Source organism: Trichomycterus rosablanca, chromosome 17, assembly GCF_030014385.1.
Source record: "Trichomycterus rosablanca isolate fTriRos1 chromosome 17, fTriRos1.hap1, whole genome shotgun sequence".
Taxonomy (NCBI): Eukaryota; Metazoa; Chordata; class Actinopteri; order Siluriformes; family Trichomycteridae; genus Trichomycterus; species Trichomycterus rosablanca.
Window position 1 is genome coordinate 29,046,291 of NC_086004.1, and position 15,551 is coordinate 29,061,841.

The 15,551-nt window shown below is 42.7% G+C and overlaps 1 protein-coding gene across 2 annotated transcripts in view; it reads left to right on the forward strand.

The window, feature by feature from the left end:
* prmt3 (protein arginine methyltransferase 3) overlaps nucleotides 1–15,551 on the forward strand; it is a 47,131-nt gene that overhangs the window by 5,143 nt on the left and 26,437 nt on the right. For both annotated transcript variants that reach the window (XM_063013118.1, XM_063013119.1), the window contains exons 7-10: nucleotides 2–140; nucleotides 1,822–1,887; nucleotides 3,451–3,572; nucleotides 8,140–8,239. In XM_063013118.1, coding sequence (XP_062869188.1) covers nucleotides 2–140; nucleotides 1,822–1,887; nucleotides 3,451–3,572; nucleotides 8,140–8,239 — 427 coding nt within the window. The remainder of the gene's footprint in view (nucleotide 1; nucleotides 141–1,821; nucleotides 1,888–3,450; nucleotides 3,573–8,139; nucleotides 8,240–15,551) is intronic.

A 15,551-nucleotide genomic window follows, 5' to 3' on the forward strand; every position in this document is an offset into this window, starting at 1 on the left:
GGGTGTTTGTACAGGGTCTGGTGTTGAATTCGGACGGGACACAGAAGAGCGCGGGGAGTGTGGCGGAGCTGAGGGAGGACGAGGACGAGGCTTATTTCAGCTCGTACGGTCACTACAGCATCCACGAGGAAATGCTGAAGGTGAGGAAACGTGCAATTATTTACATTTTCGGGATTTAGCAGATGCTTTTTATCCAAGTGACTTACAGTTGTGACAGTATACAGTCTAAGCAATTGAGGGTTAAGGGCCTTGTTCAAGGGCCCAACAGTGGCAACCTGGCAGTGGGGCCACAACTGCCCCATTATAAAAACCCTAGGCCATCCAGTCAGGAGAAAAGTGTAAGGAAGAGATTATTAGATCCACACACACACACACACTCACACACACACTGCAGTAAAGTGCTGGAGCAAAGCTGTTTCCTCATTGGTGCTCCTTCTTTACGTTAACAGTGTGCTTTGCGTCACTTTTTTTTTTTTTACTTTCCAGTGTACGTAGACGTTCTTTGCGTTCACAGATTGCAGCATGACGCAAACCGAAATGCACAGTTATTAGTCATACTGGTACAGAAGATCTATATGATCTATCCAGGAGATCTATATGATCTATATTACAGATCATGCCTGTGTTCATGAATAAGAGGTTTTTAGAAATATGTGATTTGTGTTAGAATTCATTCAGGCTGCTGCTGATGGTTCCTGTTTAATCTTGCTATCCTGCACCTCTATAAAAGCAGGTGCTGCACTTATAACTCCTGCGTTATTTTTATATCTGAGCATTTACACAAGCCGGATGAAGCGCATGCCAGACGTCTTACCCACAGTTGTCTGAATTGTTTGCATTGGACAGCTACAATCCTGGTCTGGGTGGGTTCTCCAGGGCAAAAGGGTATCAAGGGAATATCTAGAACAGAACTACAGAACTGAAAACTGCAGGAAACTCCATCCTATGGAAACAAATAATTCATAATATAATCTGAGGTCCTAAATTTTAGAGTTTACACTGTGGCTTCCATGTTGTGTTGATTATCTGTAAGTGTTGGCGTCTCGCAGAGAGCTGCACCACGTATGGGGAGCTATGCTATGAACTCCTGGAATATCCAACAAAGTTTTTCCAAAGCGACTTGCAGTTGTGTCTATATACAATTTGAGCCATTAGGGGTTAAGAGCCTTGCTATCTATTGCCTTCCACAGCAGCAACGACACCCTTTCAAACCAATCGGCATGTCCAATTGTGCCTGTTGGGAGTGCTCAAGATCTCAGCAGCTGTGGTCTACTGCTTTAGACCACTGCGCCGCCCGAGCGCCTTTTTGTCTCTTAAATAAAAGTAAATGTTTTGTGTTTTTACTTTAATTTTATTGTGTAATATGTTTGTTATTAATAAAACTGACAATGACTTCTTTCACCGTACTTTAGGTGGACGTTAAAACACTTTGGTGCGCATGGATCACACTAAACTAGCAGGAAAAAGCCCAAAAATAAAATATAAAGCTTGTCTTTTATTTTATTTATTAACGTAAATAAAAAAGAAACTGTGTGTCTGTGCAGGATCTGTAGATGTGGATCTATAACGAGCTTCCATCATTTATTGCTTGTTGATTTAGTTCTTGACTTCCACTATCTGATTTTATGAGTTGTTTACTTTAAAGAGAAGCCGGACGGTCATTGTCTTCTTTAACTGCTGCCGAGAGAATTAAAGTTTTAATCAAGTGCTTGAAGGATTTCTGTTTTACTGAGACAAACGAACGATGTTTTATCCTCCTAATGGAAAACGTAATGAAAACGCTCCATCATTTCTAACGCTTCCGTGCTTTCTGTGTTGCAGGATAAAGTGCGCACCGAGAGCTACCGGGATTTTATGTACGGCAACACGGAGGTGTTCAAGGACAAAGTGTGTATCACCTTTCCTAACGTTTACATTAAGACTAGCATTAGCATTAAAGTTAGCTCTTTAGTGGGAAGGGGGTTCGCTCTGGTGATAACCATTCCTGATTTAATTTCACTTTTTATTATTATGAGGTGCTGCGCTTTATTTTAAGACCAGGACGACTGTGAAGTGCTGATAACGGGACACACACACACACACACACAGGCAGGCAGTGTAATATACAGGAGCTCATATAGAGGCAATTTATTATGTTCTGACACTGGTGAGATCGGATTCACGCGCCCCCGGTTAGGAGGGGTTACGGCGCAGGAGAGGCAGCGCCGCCGCCTTATCTGATGTATCGGAGGTCGGATGTCAGTGCTGCGCCGCTGTAGGATCGAGGCGCGACTCACCCTGTCAGAGTTATAAATACTGACGCGCGGACGAGCTGAATTTTAAACTCAGACTTATGTATAACAATGAAGAGTGGACAAAATAACAGAAACAGTAGGCCACAACTGCCCCATTATAAAAACCTTAGGCTACAACTGCCCCATAATAAAAACCCTAGGCTACAACTGTCCCATTACTTCAGAGAGGCGCACAGGTATCCTGCTTGTAGGAAACGTTAATATTTATGAATCTGAAAGGGTTTAAACGATTCAGTCGGGTGTTTTCATTAAGGACAGCCTCAATTCTTCATAGAGATGGGAGGAAGGACTTGGGAGGATCGAGGTTGTGGAGCTCATTCTAGTCTGCATACTGATTTGGCTCAGTTTTTACACCGGATGCTCTTCCTTATTTTATCCGGGTCTGTGACCTGCACTTAGAGTGCACAGACCTCAAGGCTGTTAGAAATACATTACAGAAAAACACAACATAAACAATAGTGCAAACTTCTACCTCGGCTGGACACACCACACATCACAATTTAGTGTGTAAGATGAGTTTACAGGACGAGATTAAAACAATGAAAAGCTTATTTTTATTTTTCCCACTTCTTTTTTCTCTTATTTGAGAGAAATGTGAAGTAAAATCAAACCTGATTGCATTGATAAACTTACAGGTGGGCACTGGGGTAGCAGAGTAGTCTCAGGACGTCGGGACGTAGATGTCCAACAGACAACATCTAGGGAGTGTCGAATAGGGGATTCCACAGCAACCATTCCAAAGCAACAGCACCTCCTACTGTCTGGTTGAGAAATGCGCACAAGCGTCTAAAGAATATAAAGAGCTGCATGGCTGGCGGAATGATGCAGGAGGTGGCTTTAAACGTATTAGAGAAGGCAGGTGCTAAAGAGAAGGCAGAGTATAAACACCCTTGATGATGATCTAAAGGATTTAAACTAAAATTTTCCAGATTGTGTGGGTGCGAAACACCACCTCGCTCATGTATAAGAGGGTCCGACCAGGTAAAATGTGTGTGTGACACAAAGCCGGTCCTTATTGGTTAACCTTACTCGTTATTTAACCTTGAGACTCATTATAAAGACTTAATTAACACATACTGGTGTGTGGATGTACCACAATGCTACTGATCTTATGTACTATGTATTGTAATGTAGTGTCTCTTGTATTCTTGTGTAGGTGGTTCTAGATGTCGGATGTGGAACTGGGATTCTTTCCATGTTTGCCGCTCGCTCCGGTGCCAAGCAGGTCATTGGTGTTGACCAATCGGAGATCATTTATCACGCCATGGACATTGTAAGGTGAGTACTGACTGGTGTATTTGATAACACATAGATTTAGGATCTTTAGCATATATTAATGAATCAGTGGTGTGAAACTGTAATTTACTATTTTTCTATTTACCCTGTTTTTATTAATTCATTTATTTACACCGACCACGTCATCCTAAGTCGTGTGGTCTCCAGGAATCACTAGGTGTAAGGTGGAAATACCCCCCTATCCAGGATGCCAGTCCATTACATTACAGGTCTGCATACCTGATCTGGCTCAGTTTTTACATCGGATGCCCTTCCTTATTTTATCCGGGCTTGTGACCTGCACTGAGAGTGCACTGACGGCAAGGCTGTTTACAAAAAAACACATAACACAAACAATAGTGCACTGGATACACCACACATCACTGGCATTACATAAAACAACAATGGCAGAATCTCAATGAGACAATTCTGTGTGCTGCTTGTACCACCCCGTGCTGTCCGAGGAGAGCTGAGACTATCACACACCCATTCTGACACCCGTTTTTTTCCATCTCAAGTCTATAGAGAGACGTGCTATGCACTACACAAAGCAACCACCCTATAGTGCAGGTGCCTAAACCAGACACCAGAGCTTGCGTCAGATTAAACATTCACTTTCTTTAATGAGCAGTATCATTTGCAAAGAAACAGCCCCAAATCATGATGCTCCCACCACCATACTTCACTGTGTGTGTTAATATGCACAGCTCAAGTGACTTTCAAGTGACCGCTGGCTTCTCTCCAACCTTAATCCCAAACCTGCTCTTTCTCTAACCTCCCCTTCCTCAGGCACAGCCAATCAGAATGTGATGTTATGCTAGCGTGTTTTTTTTCCTCACCCAGCCAAACATTCCACCTTACACACACTTACACACACTTACATTTCCTCACTCTGCTGGTGCTGTGTAATATCATTTTACCCCGTGTAAACTCTTTCACCTTAAGTGTGTTACATTTGTGTGTGTGAGATTATGAGTGTTGTTATTATGTAAGTCAGCAGGATGTATACAGGGAGTGAAGTTTAATTTTACACATCATTGGGCCACTGTGAGGCCAGCTGTGTGCGGTGTGTGTGCGTGCGCGTGCTCGTTGTGTGTGTGTGTGCGTGTAACTGTGTTTCAGAGGTGACAGGTCTAGTTTTAAACGTGCAACACTTTACTCGCTCCTTTATTGATCCCTGCACTGAGAGAGCAATAGAACAGGAGCAGGGAAGGAGGAGCAATAAATAGACCGAGACAGAGAAAAGCAGACGAATAAAACAGAAACTGGTCAAAATAATAAAACCTGGAATAGATTTTTTTATTTATTGTGTCTTTTAAAAGTTTAAGTTCCACCTCGAGTTAAAACAAAAGCTGGAAACTGCCTGCCAAACACTGGAGAGAGTCTGATTATTGTTCACTGAATGGACGGAAGTATATAGACACCTGAACATAAGGTGGAGCAGATTAAAACCACAGGAATTAGTATCAAGGCTCCACTTTTAACTCTGTTCTCTTACTAACCCATTCGTTAACAAGCTAATTAGTGAGATTTATTGATTATCTGTCACCCAGTGGTCTAGAGTGGTTGTACATGATATGTTGTACCTAATCCCAAAATTCCCCATGGATCGCCCAACAATCCCCCCAAATTCTCCCACTGATCCCTCAACATCCTCCACTAATTCCCCCAAATTCTACCACTGATGCCTCAACTTTCCCCGACTAATTGCTCCATGTTTGCCCACTGATCTCTCAACGTTCTCCCACTGATCCTCAATGTCCCCCACTTATACCTCACCATTTCCCCACTGATCCCTCAACGTTCCCCACTCAATTCCTCAATGTTCCCACAATGATCCCTTAATGTTCACCCTCTGATCCCTCAACATTTTCCAATCCCTCAACGTTCACCCACTGATCCCTCAAAATTCTCCCCTTAACATCCCCCACTGATCCCTTAACACACCCCAACTAATCCCGCAACTTTTCCCCACCGATCCACCAACGTTCCCCCCAAATTTTCCCAGTGATCCCTCAACATGCCCCACTTATACCTCAACGTTCACCCACTTGATCCTCAATGCCCCTCCCCCAATTTTCCTACTGATCCCTCAGCATTCCCCCACTGATCCCTCAACGTTCGCTCACTGATCTCTCAACGTTCTCCTACTGATCCTCAATGTCCCCCACTTATACCTCACTGTTTCCCCACTGATCCATCAGCGTTCCCCACTTGTCTTTCAACAATCTCCCCAAATTCTCACACTGATCTTTCAACATTCCCCCATCGATCCCTCAATGTTCCCCCACTGATCCCTCAACATTCTCACAGTGATCCCTCAACATTCCCCCACAAAAACAAAAAAACAAAACACTCGTTCTAACAGGTTTCAGCAGATTCGTGTTCTTTGACTGTTGTTTACTAAAACTTGAGAAATGTAATGTTTACTATGGAAGCACTTCTGTAAGTCGCTCTGGATAAGAGCGTCTGCTAAATGCAGAAAATGTAAATGTGATCCCTCAACATTACCCCAAATTTTCCCACTGATCCTTTAACGTTCCCCCATCGTCCCTCAACGTTCCCCCACTGATCCCCCAACATTCCCCCAAATTTTCTCACTGATCCCTCAACATGCCCCACTTATACCTCAATGTTCACCCACCGATCCCTCCACGTTTCCCCGGTTCCTGCAGACTGTTGTTTATGTTCATGCTGGAATAGAGAAAGTGAGGGGACTGTATCACTCGCCCCATTGTCCTGTGGTAATGAGATCACAGCTCCTCGACTGGAGTGGTGGGGGCGAGAGTCGAAGGATTCTGGGAGTGTGTGATAGTGCCGAGATAAAGATCAGCTTGGACTCTCTCTCTCCCTCGCTCTCTCTCTTGCTCTCTCGCTGGCCTTGACTTGTGCCTCCGTCCTTGCTAACATTAGCTGTCATGATAATGGAGTGTGATGGAGATTGATACACATGCTTAAAGGATCATCATCACAGTTTTACACACACACACACACACACACACACACACGTTTAGGGTTATGAAAGGTCACTGCGGCAGGTTCCGTTGTAGTGTGTGTGTGTGTGTGTGTTTGTGTAATTGGGATGAATGGGTGACCTTGTTGGACGGAGCTAAATGACGGTAATTAACACTCATTTTCTGAAACGAGGTCTTTAAGAGGCCAGATTCACACAGCGAGACGTTTTCCCGCAGCTTCTTGTGTTTCTGTCACTTTTTAATTAAAATTCATTACATTAATAAATGTTGAGCCCATAACAATATTTACACTCACCATTCATTCATTTGTTGTCTGTTTAACCACCACTTTATCCTGGTCAGGGTCGCTGTGGGTCCGATTAATTTGGCAAAAGGCAGGAAACTTTTTGGACAGGTCACAAGTCCGTCACAGGACACACACACACACACACACACACACACACACTTATGGTCATTTTTAGTAGCTTCAATTAGCTTGACTGCATGTCTTTGGAGTTGTGGAAGGAAACCGGAGCACAGGCAGGAAACCCACACAGGCTCAGGGAGAACATGCAAACCCCACCGGGAATCGAACCAAAATCGATCAGTCCTGAATGAAAATGTCTGAGCTCTTTATTGTTAAATGTATTTTTATATTTTGGTTATAAGCGGTGAGGGTGTAGTAAGAGGAGTAATCGTTCGTGTCTGAGAGACTGAGAGACGCTTATAGTCCGGATTTAGCTCCATCTGATTCCTACCTTTTAGGACGCTCAAGGAAGCTTTAAGGGGAAGAAGGTTTTCATGTAATGACTTACCTTATAGAAGCACTTTGTAGTTCTAAAATTACTGACTGTAGTCCAGCTGTTTCTCTGCATGCTTTGTTACCCCCTTTCATGCTGTTCTTTAATGGTCAGGACCCCCACAGGACCACCACAGAGCAGGTATTATTTAGGTGGTGGATGATTCTCAGCACTGCAGTGACACTGACATGGTGGTGGTGTGTTAGTGTGTGTTGTGCTGGTATGAGTGGATCACACACAGCAGTGCTGCTGGAGTTTTTAAACACCTCACTGTCACTGCTGGACTGAGAATAGTCCACCAACCAAAAATATCCAGCCAACAGCTCCCCATGGGCAGCGCCCCGTGACCACTGATGAAGGTCTAGAAGATGACCGACTCAAACAGCAGCAATAGATGAGCGATCGTCTCTGACTTTACATCTACAAGGTGGACCGACTAGGTAGGAGTGTCTAATAGAGTGAACAGTGAGTGGACACGGTATTTAAAAACTCCAACAGCGCTGCTGTGTCTGATCCACTCATACCAACACAACACACACTAACACACCACCACCATGTCAGTGTCACTGCAGTGCTGAGAATGATCCACCACCTAAATAATACCTGCTCTGTGGTGGTCCTGTGGGGGTCCTGACCATTGAAGAACAGCATGATAACAAAGCATGTAGAGAAACAGATGGACTACAGTCAGTAATAGAACTACAAAGTGCTTCTATATGGTAAGTGGAGCTGATAAAATGGACAGTGAGTGTAGAAACGAGGTGGTTTTAATGTTATGGCTGATCAGTGTATTGTTATCATTCATTCTTTTCTCAGAGCGAATAATCTGGAGTCCGTGATCACGTTGATCAAAGGTCGAATCGAGGAGGTGGATCTTCCGGTGGAGAAAGTGGACGTCATCATCTCCGAGTGGATGGTGAGATGGACTGATTTTTATTTCTGCTTAAATCTATTGTATTTTAACTAGTAACTCACCTCATTACAATTCAATTCAAGCTCGATGTTTAGTCATGTTTTGTCTTATGAAACGTTATGTGTCACTTGTAGTGGATCAGCAGCATGTAAAACTGAACCTGGCCGGATGTTCGGATGGATTTGGGTTGAATCGGACGATCCGTCTGGGTTTTACTGTGAGGTTTCGACCCTCATCATGTCGCGTTCTTTCTTAATCATGAGGAAAATTGGAATTGTGACGTGACGTGTCACGCGGTGATGAAGGATAGCGCTCGTAATGCAGAACGGCGCCAAACTCCAGCGTCGTTAATAATATTTTAAGCGTCCTGTCACTTCTTATTTCGGTCCTGATGGGAGATGATTAGTGAAAGAGGAGGAAAAGAGATTCTGATTGGATATTAGTGCTGATATTTAGTTCTTCTGCTCATTCTGTTGGGACGTTTGAGGAAATTTGTCAGACTGCTGCCGGTTACTGTAGTAAACACTCGCCGGCCGGTTTATTAGGTTCATTTGTTGTATGTACATTGTAGGACCATTTTAATTGATTGATTGATTACTTTATTGATCCCTGAAGGGAAATTTCAGTGTTACAGCAGCAATTTACGATTATCACAAGCATCACACAACAACATATCAATGTAGTACAGGAAAAAATAAAAATTACAGATTAAATTAAAGGCGCCCAGGTGGCCACTAGCACACCAGCGCCAAGGAAATTTAGGACGGTGGTAGCCTAGTGGGTAGAGCTTTGGGCTATCAACCGGAAGATTGGCAGTTCAAATCCAGGCTCTGCTATGCAGCCACTGTTGGGTCCTTGAGCAAGGCCCTTAACCCTATATGCTCCAGGGCTGTACGATGTACGATGGCTGACCCTGCACTCTGACCCCAGCTCCCAAACAAGCTGAGATATGCAAAGAAAGAACTTCATTGTACTGTACATCTGTATATGTATATATGACAAATAAAGTAAATCTTATCTTATTCTGAACTCCTCTGTTGCCACTGGTGGGCTGGGCGCCATCTAGCGGGCATAATTGGCAGTGCCTGCAGGGAGGGATGACTGGACTATGTGGGTGGGGTCTTCAAAACACTGTGTAAGGACCCTGATTGGCGGAGAGAGGGTCCTGTACAGAGCGCATGGGTGGAAAAGGGTTCCGTTAAGGGCTGTGCGCGGGTCGGAGCAGGCGTGCGCGGCAATATACCCACCTTGACTGCAAAAAATCGGGGATCACCAGCAGCGGAAGATAGATTGACTACCCTAAAATGGGAGAAAATGCATAAAATATATATAAAAAATAATTAAAAGCAATATAATGTGAAAATAAGATATAAACAAATTAAATATATATAATTAATAACAAAAAAATTATAATATTAGAACTTCTAACACAGAACAAAAAAATCATAAGCCTAGAAGGTGCAGTTTATAGACATTATGTGTGCAATTATAAGCTGTGCACATAAAACAGTACCATGTGCGAATTTGCTAATCAAATAGCACCATTTGCACAGTTGATTGTCTTTTGTGGGTTTTATTGATCCCCGGAGGGAAATAGCAAGCTACACCTACCTTATAGATACACTTTTTAGGTATACAATTACTGTCTGTAGTCCATTTGTTGACATGTTTACTTGGTCATCCATTATGAAAATAGCCCTCTTAAGCATCCAACCATCGGGCCGTGGACCGGTACCGGTCCGTGGGTCATTTATTACCGGGCCGCACAAAAAGAATAAATAATTAGAGATGCTACAAGAGCAATTACATTTCCAAAACTCTTCGGGTGTTATTGTCTACAATCACCACTAGGTGGGAGCAGCGTCTCGTTGCATCGAAAAAAGCTCAGGATTCACACTGATTTTCCATTCAATAGTTCTTCTTTTTAAATCCTCCCGCCCCCCGCCGGTCCGTGAAATTATATCTTATATGAACCCGGTCCGTGCTGCAAAAAAGGTTGGGGAACGCTGCTCTAAAGAACCCACATGCGTGCAGGGTTCAAATCTCAGCAGTGCTACCAGCTGGCCGGGCTGTGTCTGAGGGGGATGGATGGCCGAAGCCCTGAAATGAATTGGTGATTTTCTCCTTGCATGTGGTTCATTTCTCACATCTTTTGGAACTTAAATCTATGTGTTAGTGAGAAGATGACGGGTACTTAGAGTATAAACTTTACTTCAGTCTACGCTTAACCTCCAAATGTTCCAGTTTTGCTGTTAAATATATAAATAAATATAAATCTATATGAAACGTGTTTTTGCAGCCTTCAGTTGGTCGGGGGGGTAGAACTGTCACCTCACAGTAAGAATTCCTGGGATTCCTTTCTGTGTAGAGTTGCATGTTGCATGTTCTCCCCGTGTCTGCATGGGTTTCCTCCCACAGTCCAACTGGAGAACTGGAGATACAAAATTGTCCGTGACTGTTTGATATCAAACTTGTAAACTGAGTCTTGTGTGGCGAGTAACTACCGTTTCTGTCCTGAATGTAACCAAGAGTGTAAAACATGATGTTAAAATGCTAATAAATAAATAAGTGGGTCAGGGGACTGTAAAAAGCTCAAACATGTCACAGTCCGTCAAGCTTTCTTATGAATTTAATTCATTGCTAGAATAAAGGTTGAGAAATTGTCACTTAGTTTGAGTAAATAAACTGTGAGGATTTTTTTGTACATTTATAGAATTGATAAGCTGCACCGCTGTCTTATGGGTTTGGGTTTTTGAGAAATGCGTCGACTGGAATCGAGCTTTTTAGGCGGTTCTGCTGCTCTACACTTTGTGACGGGAGGTTTTTCTTTTTTGACAAATTGAGCATGAATCCAGTCAGTCAGAAATGTTTATAGTTCTTACTGAGCCCCATTATTCAGATATATAAGTGAAGGGAGGGTACACGCACGATGATGGGGCGTAGATATAAATAAATAAATGAATGAATTAGTTCTGTACAAATAGGCTCACTGTGAGTGTTTGGTGTGCAGATTGTCTTGAATATGGATTTTTTTATGATGAATGGGGACGTCCCTCTCCGGGTTTTATCCTAAATAAAAGTGGAGATAAATGAATCATGTGTAGATGTATTTAACTTCAGTGAATGATGGAGTGAGTGCGTCCTTCCTACTTATTCTGTTCCTTTTCTCTCCATCATTCATTCTTAGTCTTAATATAATATAAAGAATTCATAACAAGTTTCTATTTACTGATTATAAGAAACCTAGTTTTGCTTGAAGGGGAAGTTTCTCTAACATCGAACGTTGTCGTTCAGCCGAGACGTTTCGGGTTTGTTTGCTTTTGTAGGTTTGCACTGGTGCTGCAAGGCTAATATAGCAAAGCAGTAATGAAATCTTATAGTTATTGTTCTGGAATTATACAAACTGCATGTATAAACATTCAAAAACATACATCTCTGGACTGTGTCCGATACAGATCGTCATTCAGATTGTTGTTTTCTGTTTATGCTCTGGTTTAGTACAGAGGCTTAATGTCTTTTACAGCCTGGGTCAAACTTATGGGTCAAATATGGGTAATAATAATTGAATAGACAAATTTGAACAGGCACATAAACACAAAAAGAACCTCTCCACGGACGCCCCATGTGGAGGCTTTACGTTACATCTTGTAAACCACAGTGTTTTGTTTTGGTGCGTCGTTTGTGTTACCTGGGTCGTTGTAAAAAATCATGGAGAAAATGTGGGTTGCTTGAAAAAAGCGCAGAGATTCTGAGCTTCCGGGTTCGAATCTCAGCTCTGCTACCGGTCGGCTGGGCGCCCTCTAACAGGTACAATTGGCTAAAGCCTGCAGCAGACAAAACTGCCCTCCAGTCTCTTGGGTAGGAATGACCGGACTAATAGGGTGGGGGGACGGGGGGGATCAGTGCTGTGTAAGGACCTTGGTTGCACTGTACAGTGAAGGAGGAGCGCAGAGATCGGGGCGTGGCTTTCCGTACGCACAAATCTGTCCTCCTTGGATGCCGTTGGGGTCCCCAGAAGCGGATTGGCAATGCTAAATTGGGAGAAAATGGGGGTAAAATGCATAAAAACAAGTGAGTAATAATTCTTACTAAATGCAGTACAATCTATTAAGGGTAAAGGATTTTTTTGCTCTGGAGCCCAACACTGGCAACTTGGCAGTGGTGGGCATTGAACCAACCACCTTAACTGCTTAACACGCTCTTATAATGCTTTTATTATGCGACTTACAATTATGACCGAGTATAATTTGAGCAATTGAAGGTTAATGACCTTGCTCAGGGGCCCTACAGTGGCAACTTGGTGGTGGTGGGGCCTGAACCAGTGACCTTATGATTACTAGTCCAGTACCTCAGCCTCTGAGCTACTGCTGCCACTTAGTAAAATCTCAAAGGTGATGGTTATGCTATGACATTACGCGACTCCAGTGTACTGCCGTTTTCGGCATTTAGCAGACGCCTTTATCCAAAGTGACTTACAGTACTGTGACAGTATACAGTCTGAACAATTGAGGGTTAAGGGCCTTGCTCAAGGGTCCAGTAGTGACAACCTGGCAGGGGTGGGGCTTGAACCAGTGACCTTTTGATTCATAGTCAAAAGGTCTACATCTGTGGTTGCAAATTTGATGTTTCTGAACACAAAGAACACTAAATGGGCACAAATTCCCATACACAGACTTACTTCAAAGTCTTGTGAGAAGCTTCTCAGACGAGTCTGTTGTTCTTAGCACTGGTATTTTAATACCATTAGTATTTAAAATGGGACGCCCCGACAAGCTCATGATCAGGTGTCCGAATACTTTTGTTCACGTTTTGTAGGTCTGGAGATTCAGGCTGATTAGTGTTAAACACGTAAAACACTGTGGATGGTGTGTGTGAGGACAAACGACCTTACCGACAGAGAACGAGGTCGTTACACACCTGAGCCGAAACCCCTGAGGTTGGGGCGGCGCGTTGGGGGATTAATTCTTAAATTTAGAAGCTTTGCTTTGTGGAACAGTTTAACCTACAGTTGTACAGTACAGTGGCTGATTTGGGGATTGGTGTAATAATGAGAGGACAGTTTGTGTTTCCTTTGTGTTCAACGGCAGAGGAAAGAGCGTTTTATTTTATCTATTATTTGTATTTAATTTATTGTTAAATTGATTAGTGTACGATTGCTTCAGGTTCTTTTTTAAGGGTGTATCAGTACTTACGACTATCTAAACTAATTTATCATTTTGAGGCGAGTCGATATGAGGTAAGTCTGTATTAATAACAATAACGGTAATCTGTCCGATTTGGCTTATTTTTGAAATGAATGCGTCTCATTTTAATGACTTTTATCCTGCGATCGAGAAGTTACGCTTCTTTAAATATAAGTTTTAACTTTCTTACATTTTAAATCGGCACGAGAGAGCATTTATACCTACAGGGTAAAAAAAGTGTAAGCTCATTGTGTGTGTGTGTGCGCGTGGTTGAATTAATGCTTTTAGTTGCTGATAGTGGTCTCACTGCCTTCAGGTGAAGACAGCAGTCATCATTCATTCAGTCACCTATCACACACACACACACACACACACACACACACAGCTCAGCTTCACAGTAGAGAGTATCAGTCCACTCTTGACGTTGAACTAACATGATAAAGGATTCATATTCATTTTTCATTTCATTTTTATCAACCACTTCATTCTGGTCAGGGTCTCTGTGAATCTTGTTCCATCGGGAGACCCTGGGGCGCAAGTCAGCAAACTCCCAGCCGGCCAATAGCATGGCTGAGATTTAAACCCGTATCTCGGCGTGGTGGGCTGGTGTAAGGAATTGCTGCACCACCCGAGCACAGGTGATTATTCCTACTTGGGGCAGCACGGTGGCTCGGTGGGTAGCACGGTCACCTCACAGCAAGAAGGTCCTGGGTTTGATCCCCAGGTAGGGCGATTTGCGTCTGTTTTGTGTGGAGTTTGTATGTTCTTTCCGTGTCTGTCTGGGTTTCCTCTGGGAGCTCCGGTTTCCTCCCAGAGTACAAAGACGTCAAGTGAAGTGAACTGGAGATACTAAATTGTCCACGACTGTGTTTGATATTAAACTTGAACTGATGAATCTTGTGTAAGCAGTAACTACCGTTCCTGTCATGAATGGAACCAAAGTGTGTAAAACATGACATTAAAATCCTAATAAATAAATAAATACATTCATTAACCGCTTTATACTGGTAAGGGTCTCTGTGGGTCTAGTTCCACCGTGAGACACTAGGGCGCAAGGCAGGAACACCCTGGACATAGCCAATCATTTCAGCCAATAGCATGGCTGAGATTCAAACCCAAATCTCAGAGGTGATGGGCTGAAGTAATAGATCGCTGCACCACCCAAGTACAGATGGTTTTCTCAATTGATTGCATGATGATTTTTAATCCTGTAATCACTTGAGGTCTTCATTTCATTGCAGTCTAGATAATTGAGTATCTTACCCTGATGATATAATAACGAGGGAACTATGATAACGATCGGCTGTAGGACCTGTGCTGTGACCTATATCACATACTAAACTAAACAGTATAACAGTGTAGTTAACACTATTTTAATCATTATTTAGTGCAGGGCACTAAATTTTCCTGATAGTTCGATTAAGTGGTGCTCGGCAGGGATGGGAAAACAATTCAGGTTTAGAAACATTCTTCTGGGATTTGTTCACAATAACACGTTCAACCTGAAATCTACTATATTCGTAACTTATATATAAGTTAAAAAAATATATAGAAAAATTATTTAAGAATTTAGCATCAGTGCACAGACTTCCAGCATTATCATCACTGTCCTTGTTTGTAATTGTAAAACATTAGATTTTAATTTTATTTTCTCCTTTAACGTGTAATTAAAGAACACTCTGTGTGTGTGTGTGTGTGTGTGTGTGTGTGTGTGTGTGTGTGTAAGAGAGAGAGAGAGAGAGAGAGAGAGAAAGAGAAAAAGAGAAAGAGAGTGTGTGAGTGTGTGACAGTGCTATACCCTGGAGTGTACATGCCATGCATTGGTGTTGCAGTCTTGCTGAAATGTGTATTGGAGCATTTATAATTGTTTTGTGTGTACGTGTGTGTGTGTGTGTGTACATGTGTGTGTGTGTGTACACTCAGGAGAATACAGCTGATGTGCTGTAATTGAAAGGACTGCAAACGAAATTGTGTTTTGATTGAAAGGACAAAAATCTGCTGATGTCGCGGCATGTTTAATAGATCATCAGCATTAAACACACCGACACACACACACACACACACACACACACACACACACACACACACACACAGTGACACTTGCAAATTAAAAGTCTACAATAAATTCCTGA